At 35.5% G+C, this 8,476-nt stretch overlaps 1 protein-coding gene across 1 annotated transcript; it reads left to right on the top strand.

Annotated features, from left to right (window-relative positions):
* The first annotated feature begins 3,312 nt into the window (after positions 1 to 3,312).
* On the top strand, positions 3,313 to 4,278 carry LOC149193845 (uncharacterized). The gene has a single exon (XM_089404951.1). It carries the CDS (start codon positions 3,348 to 3,350, stop codon positions 3,948 to 3,950), a length of 603 nt encoding a protein of 200 aa, XP_089261077.1. The 5' UTR covers positions 3,313 to 3,347; the 3' UTR covers positions 3,951 to 4,278.
* The last annotated feature ends 4,198 nt before the right edge of the window (positions 4,279 to 8,476 follow it).

Genomic DNA, 8,476 nt, shown 5'->3' with positions numbered 1-8,476 from the left:
ACATTGGGTTGTAGAATGGGCCTCTTGGCTCAATTAACCATCAATTGCGTAGGTTTAATTTTATGTTGAACCTCATAAGCTCGAAAGTGCAATGCCTCATATTCTCCCTTCGCTGGTCATATATTTCAGTTCGAATCCAAGATTCCAAAGATTTAAGATGTCAAAAACATTAACATGAAACTATGATGGTTTATCCTTCTATCAAATGCTTTTTTGTTATCATATTAATTTTATTTTGAACTTTACAAATCATTAGTATTTGGCAGAAAATATAAAAGACTAAAGATAATCCAATGGTGAATTCCTTCACTTGGTTCCTTGTACATAAGAAAATATTGATAATTAAGAACCTTATGAAGAGAGACATCCATGACTCATTAAGATGTTTTCTCTACAAAAAGCAAGTGGAAAATATCTCTCATATTTTTTTGGAATATGAGTATACAAAAAAGGTATGGATGTAGGCAACATCTCCTCTCCACAACAAGGTCAAATAGCCCTCTTCTTTGCAAGAATTATTCTATTCTTGGGTGAAAAATTACAAAGATAATCTTATACATAAACCTCTTCTCAAAATGTATTGGGAAACCATTCCCAAATTTATATGCTGGAAAGTTTGGCTTGCTAAGAATAATGCAATCTTTAATAACAAGCTTACTCCTCCCCAAAGCACTACAATTAAAGCATTATCATTGTATCTTGGACTTGAAGGTCAAAAGCAGGATTGTAGCTCCCCTATGAAAGAGTTGGATTAGGTAGAGTATGTATGGTTTAGTAAATTAGTGGGTATGGATAACAACCCACATATTACTTGTTGGAATCAACAAACGATAGGAGAATGCTCAAAGCTTAGAATGATAAATGTATAATTAAGAGCCTAGAAGAATAATAAACAATGTTGGATTCTCTATTTTGATGGGGCATCCAAATGAAATCCAGGAGTGGTAGGAGGGGGAGGGGCTCTTTATGGCCCTGAGGATGACAAAGTGTTCAGGTACTCATGGGGACTTGTTCATATGACAAATAATTAACCAGAGATTCATGGTCTTTATTAGGTTCTTGTGATTGCCAAAGAAAAGTAGGTGAGAAAGGGTTCACCATCCTAGGAGACTTCCTCCTTATTTTGCAACATTTAGCAAAACCTCTGGAAAGTGCACAGAAAATGGTAAAAGACATTCCATAAAAAACATACTTTCATGTGTTATGAGATCATAACAAAGAAACAAACAAGCTCACTAATGATGGATGCAAATTGAAAGCAAAAGAATTGCACATCAATGGCTAAATTAAGCCATCAATTATCCCTTAATGGAGCCTCCTCAAGGCTCCAACAAGTTTATAGACATCAAGGACTTTATTATCAATCAATAGTTTTATGTTTTTTAAATGATGCATTCTGTTGGGGCAATTATGTAAGGTATACACGTTCATAAACCCTATTTTTGTTACTCAACAACATGCTCCTTAAAAAAGTTTAACATATCTCTTGAATAAGAAAAAATGATAGAAATTTTGAAAAAATTGTTATATAATTCTTTATGTATTTTAATATAATATTTTTTCTTCAAGATTGATAATAAAATTATTTTTATTTAAATTTTAAATTTACTTATTTTGAATAAGATTACTTTTGCATCAATTTTAAATTTATTAAATAACTTTTCATGAATATTTCTATTAATTTATTACACTTAAATCCAAAAAATCATTATAAACCCCATTATTTTAAAACCTAACCAACCAAATGTTAATATTAATTTCTTGATCCAAAATGGGTAAAATATATCAAACCGAATTCCTCTTTAATCCCCTTTATTTAATTTACTAAATATCTAACATAATCCACTTCCTAACCAAGTCACTAACACTAATTTCATGCTCTAAAGTTTTAAGCTTTAAACCTCTTCGCTTATCATACTTTATCAAACAAAATCCGTTTTGGACCTCCCAATTTTGGGACCCCTAAATTTTTCCCACTTAAGCTCTCTAACTAATTTCTTAAACCAAGAGATCAAACCTAAAACCTCTATATCTTCCCATATATGAAGCCTAATCTCTCCTTAAACCCCTGCAGTTATCTAAAAAAGCCAACCCCAATCCCTCTTCCTCGGCAGATGTCAATGTCAAGATTAGGGTCGATTCTTCTTTAGAGACAATGAGATGACACGAGAAAATATTCATTACTACGTTGTCGATTGTAAATAACCATCCACAGGGTACAACTAAAAGCAAAAGGAGTCTTAACACGATAAGGATATTGGATTTGCAAATAATTCATGGGCCCACCACCTAGTATGCTTTCTTTTCTAGATCAAGACTTTTGGAAAAAAAATGCATCCTTATCTTATCCCTAGGCAAGGGGGTGAGCGCGTTAACTCAGGCAAGTCACAATCAAGAGTTTAAATGATTCTAGGGTAAGCGGGTTTAACTCAGGCAAGTCATAATCAAGAGTTTAAGTGATTCTAGGAATAAGCGGGTTTAACTCAGGCAAGTCATAATCAAGAGTTTAAATGATTCTAGGAATAAGCGGGTTTAACTCAGGCAAGTCGTCAAGAGTTTAAATGATTCTAGGGATAACTCAGGCAAGTCATCCAGAGTTTAAATGATTCTGGGGATAAGCGCGTTAACTCAGGCAAGTCATAATCAAGAGTTAAATTGATTGCTCCATTACTTGGAGATGAATTTAACAAACAATAGCTGCTTACCAACTCTCCACAAACAGACAAAATCATGTGAGAGCCAAAGTCTCGATGGAAGTGGAATGATTCAAAGTCTCTGGAGTCGATGGGAAGACACCAATCAAAGTTGCACTGGATTCAAATTGCAACCAGCTGGCAAATTGATGGAAAGTGTAGTATGTAGGGCCCATCCATTAATCACGGATAATGGTGTCATTTCTTCATTATCTCACCATTTCTTTTTTTATTTTCAGTGAAAGCGAAATGTCTTGTACATATTTTCCTGGGTGGTATTTCTAAAACCACCATACTCTTTCTAACGAACAAGTTGTTTAACGAGGCCACAAAACGAAAACGTGGCATGTTTAGACTACGCAATTATTATTATATGGAATTGAAGCCTCGAAAATGGGATAACGTTTCTTGTATGGGCGCCACCGCCAAAAGTGGTGACCACTTTTCCTTTCAACGTCAAACGTCATTGTCACTGCTCATTATTTGAAAGGCTAACGGATTAAATACGCAACGGGTCCCACATGGTCTGCCAGTCTGGTAAAAACACAGCGCGTAAAAGTGACCATGGTTGGTAAATTTAATGCTATAAATCAAGGGCATCAGGTATACTCGGTTTGCCCAGCTCGGTGACAAACCCTCTCTGCTAGGAAAAAAATGGAGCCGAGAAGTAGATCTAGAAATGCCCCTGTGATGCCCCTTACCCTTGGCCTTTCGAGATCCCACTCTCCCACACGACATTTCTCCCCGCCTTCCACTTCTTCCTCAGCTTTCAACTTCGCTGTTCACAGAACCCTCTCGCCTACTCGTGCTAAATTTAGCGGCGCCTCTTCTTATTCTTCGTCTGCTTCTGCCGCCGCTTCATCTTCTGCTGGTTTCGCCCTCGACAGATCCTCGTCGCAGGTTCGATCCGCGCGGCGTCCCATTACACCAAAAGGAGATGTCCCCATGAAGTCCATTCCCTGTGCTCCGCCTAGGAAGACGTGTATGTGTTCACCCACGAATCACCCTGGTTCGTTCCGTTGCAGTCTTCATAGAAATAGCAGTAGTCACTCCTCGTCTACTCATTCTCAGCTGAATGCGAGGAGATCTGCCATGACGAATTCGTTGGTAAGGATCGGCGGTGTGGAAGGCGAATGGGTGAAAAGAGCCCTCACAGCTCTCATACGCCCCTCCAGCCACCACATGCGAAGGAGATCGTCTTTTCAGCCACGGCCAAGCAGGCTCTGTCATATGACCATGGCCCAAGATATCTCCTGAAGCTCGCATCAGGCCGCCGCCTCCCTTTTCAGCGTTCCTTTTGTCCTATTTAGCCGATCGTTCGGCTCACGAGTACAAAGGAGCAGCCTGTACTTTTGTTTTCGGCTTAAGGACTTCGCCCAGGCTTTTCTGTATCTCTCCAAAAGCCTATAGCTAAGAATCGCTGCTCATGCGTTGATATTGTGAATATATTTAACCTACAAGCAACGATGCTACGGATCTCCTAAGGGAATTCAGCATTTCCTCACCAGTAGAAAGTCAGAAAAACTAAGGGACCAGATTGTAAAATATACAAATAAACATATATATATTCATTGCATTCCATTTCTCCTTTCTTTGTTCAGTCGCCGTCAATATTTGCCTGTCAATTGATTGGGTCATCGATCACTTAGCGGAGTATTTCTCTTTTTAAAACATAATCAGTTTCTTTTTCGGTATACCAGTTATTAGTTTCTTTTTTGGTATACCAGTTGGTTTGTGGGGTTGGGTTTAGTGCTTGCCACTCACAGTTTCAGGTGTTTGAGTTTTAAAATTTTTGGTCCAGATTGAAGGGCCATTGCCACTCACAGTTTCAGGTGTTTGAGTTTTAAAACTTTTGGTCCAGATTGAAGGGCTATTGCCACTCACAGTTTCAGGTGTTCGAGTCTTAAAAAATTTTGGTCCAGATTAAAGGCCATTACATAATTTTGACAATAACATCTTATTGTGGGTTATTGGTACTTTTCTCATCGGCCTATGCTCAGCCCAAACACAGCTCAGACAAAATAAATGAACAGTATCAGTAAAACTGAATGAGTGAATAATCGGCCTATGCTCAGCCTAGACACAGCTTAGATAAACACAGCTTAGACAAAATAAATGAACAGTAACAGTAAAACTGAATGAGTGAATAATCGGCCTATGCTCAAGCCTAGACACAGTTCAGACAAAATAAATGAATAGTATCAGTAAAACTGAATGAGTGAATAATCGTAGTCACAAACATTAAATGTGTGCAATTTTCAGAAAACAGACTCATCGGTTTTGGAATTTTGGTATTTTCAGAACAGTCTTATTCCAGTCTTTAGAGTTTTGGTGTAAGTCCGGGTCTCTGGAGTCTGTCAAGTCCTAGTCCAGTCTCTACTCGGTCTCTGGAGTCCGTCAAGTCCAAGTCCTAGTCCAGTCTCTACTCGGTCTCTGGAGTCCGTCAAGTCCGAGTCCTAATCCGGTCTCTACTCGGTCTCTGGAGCCCCTCGGATCCAGTTCGAGTCTGATCTCTGGAGTTTTAGTGTTTGGAAGTGTTTGGAATATTCGAGTTAGTGTTTGGAATAGTTTGATTCTTGTGTTTCTGGAGTTTTGGTGAGTCTTTGTCTCTGGAATTTTGGTATTTGGAATGAAGTTCTAGAATTTTGATGTTTGGAATTTTGGTGTTTGGAATGAAGTTTTAGAATTTTGATGTTTGGAATTGATTTGCAAATAAGTCTTTAAAATGTCTGGATAGTATTTTTTTGATATTTAGAATTGATTTGCAAGTAAGTCTTACGAGTGTTCAGAAATATACTTACGACTGTTCAGAAATATTTGTTTTCAAAAGTGTTCAGAAAATGTTTCTGTTGGCCATATCTTTTAAAATTTGTGTTACTCTTAAAGAAAGAAATTGAAGTTTTCCATGATCTGTGAAAATTTGTGTTACGCTTAAAGAAAGAAATTGAAGGCCCAGTGAAATTTATCAGAGCCCTATTTTGACTGATTATTTGAATTCGCCGTTCAAAAGCCATCCATCTCTTAGCTTATAAGTTGCATTGCGGTGTGCCTTGCGCTAAACCCCTTAAGCGGACTGTGTTCCGTTTAGTTTGACGCCTTGTGCTAAACCCCGCAAGCGAACTGTGTTCCGTTTAGTTTGACGGTATTCAATGAACGCCGTATGCATGATTTGGGTTATTCTTTTTATATTTTATTTGCGGTTATCTACCGAGGTCACAATTTCGCTGAAATTTTTGCTAGAATTTGGTGAAAATTTCTGCTGAAATTTGATGAAAATTTATGAAGAAATTCAAGCCTAAAAGTGTTTGAATGGTTTTCTTGATCACTATCAAAACCCCTGAAGCACAATTGATGAAAATTTATGAAGAAATTCAAGCCTCAAAGTGTTTGAATGGTTTTCTTGATCACTGTCAAAACCCCTGAAGCACAATTAATTTGACATTTGTAATTTATATTTATATTTCAAAAAATGTCTGCCAGAATTTCTCAAAACCCTACCAAATTTCCATTATTTTCCTGTCAAAATTGTGACCTCTTTATGAACGCCGTTTGAATGATGTGGCTACAGTTCATTCTTTTTATATTTTCTCTATGCTTTTTGGGCGTGACTGTAGTCCATGAACGCCCTTTGAAGGATGTACGTACAGTTCTTTCTTTTAATGTTACCCCCTTCTGAAGTTATAATCGTTGGTCTGAGAGTTACATAATTTCTATATATTTTTAAACGATCGTTTTAGCATTGCAGGTTTTCTTAGTCTAATATATATTTTTAAATGGTTTGTGCGTTGCAGGAGACAGTAATCGTACGGAGTGAACGCGGTAACCGGTGGTAATGTATCCGCATTATCTAACACTACTATTTTTGTTTGTGGTTTGTTATTTTTATTTTTTTAATAGAAAAGCAAGTTTTATTATCAATTTTAGTTTTTTGAGTTTTGGTGATTAGAATCGATTTGTATGAGTTTTTATATGGCCGTAGTTTAACTAGCGGGAGGAATTGCTCGGAAAGTTATGAAAATTCCAATCATATTTAAAGAAAATCTGGCAAAGATTTTTGTAAATCCAAGTTATATTTTATATTGTTTAAATTCCTGGAGGTGTTACTCATAGTTTATATTGTTTAAATTCCTAGAGGCGTTACTCATACTCCGGTAGTGTAGGAAGATACAAGTAGTCACTCATACTCTAGTGGTGTAGGAAGATATAGGGAATATGAAAGCAAGTCTCTATCACCAACTCTGACCTTTGGAGTGTTGGTGTTTGGAATCTATTTGCAAGAGTCCCACATGTATCTCGACGCTGTCCAAATCTATGGAGGTAGTGTCACCCGTTTTCAAATCTCTTCAAATCTCTCGAGGCTTGTTCAAATATATGGAAGCATTACCCATACACCGTTAGTGTAGGAAGATACAAGCAATATGAAGGCAAGTCCCATCACCAACTCTTCCCTCGCGGGTTTTGGTGTTTGGAATCCATTTGCAAGAGTCCCACCTATGGACGTTTTGGACGGAAGTGAGGTAAAAGTTCCAATGTGTTGTTTTGTACTCTTTGGGTGGAAATGGAGTTGTCTTTAGTGCTACTTTTTGGTGACTGCTGAAACATTTGAGGTGAAATCTTGATTTGAGCGACTTTTTGGACTTTCTGGTGCTGATTGAAAAATTTGAAGTGAAATCTTGATTTGTGTTACTTAAACTGTTTTTTAAACTTTATATATGGGTAAGCACCCTGAAAACCCATAGGATTGTGCAGGATTTTAGTGAAATTTTAAACCCACTAGAAAAGCTTTCAAAAAATTGCACTAAAGACAACTCTATCGGAAATGGAGTAAAAAGTCCAATGTGTTGTTTTGGACTCTCCCCTAAATTGATTTTTATTTTCAATTTGTTTTATATTTTAACTCTAATTAAATGGTACTAAACCCAGCCCAAACTAATTAATTTATACTTAATGGATTTAATTCTTAAATTTTTATCTTAATTACTAATCAAAATATTTATAAAATATTTTCTAGAAGTTAAATCCCTACTGTCTACCAATTAATTATTAATAATTAAATTAAAATTTTGAAAGCTCTATTCCAAAATTAACATAATAAAATTACATAATTTTTAACAAAATAAAAAATATCCAATTTAAAAAACAAATATTTTATTAAACTATATTTTTGTCTAATAAAAATATTTTTTCAAAATAATTATATTTTTACATAATTTTTAATAAAATTTTAATAAAATAAAAATAAAAAATATTCAATTAAAAAAACAAATATTTTATTAAACTATATTTTTGTTAAAAAAAACATTTAATTGAAAAAAAACATAAATGCAACCTTTCTTTTTTAACCCTCATAAACAAACACACTAAATTTTGAGGTCATACCCTGCATTAAACACTGATTTTAATAAATCCCTACCTAATTCTAAACAAATTACATTAAAATAAATTAATCTCATTCTTGGTTATTATCCCTTAGAATATGCTAGAAACTCATCTTTAGGATATCTTTTGATACCTTGTCAATTCAATTTAAGAAATTGTCCAAAATCCTTTGACCAAAAACTAAATTATTACAAAGATAGTCACCCAACACAACAAGAGAAAAACTTGAAATTATTTGTGAAGAATGCCTTGGAGCAAACCCTAAATGTTATCTTCTCCAAGCCCCATAAATACTCTAAAACTTTGATTTTTCAAGAATCATAAAATACTCCTCCCCTACTACCACCCACAAATGATCAATAAATTAAAACAACTAATTAATATTTTTATTTTCAATATATTTA

This window comes from Pinus tabuliformis, chromosome 2_2, assembly GCF_031772625.1.
Source record: "Pinus tabuliformis cultivar Carrire ecotype Pingquan chromosome 2_2, CPIR1, whole genome shotgun sequence".
Taxonomy (NCBI): Eukaryota; Viridiplantae; Streptophyta; class Pinopsida; order Pinales; family Pinaceae; genus Pinus; species Pinus tabuliformis.
Note: the sequence above shows the minus strand (reverse complement) of the source record. Positions and strands in the feature narration are given on the sequence as shown.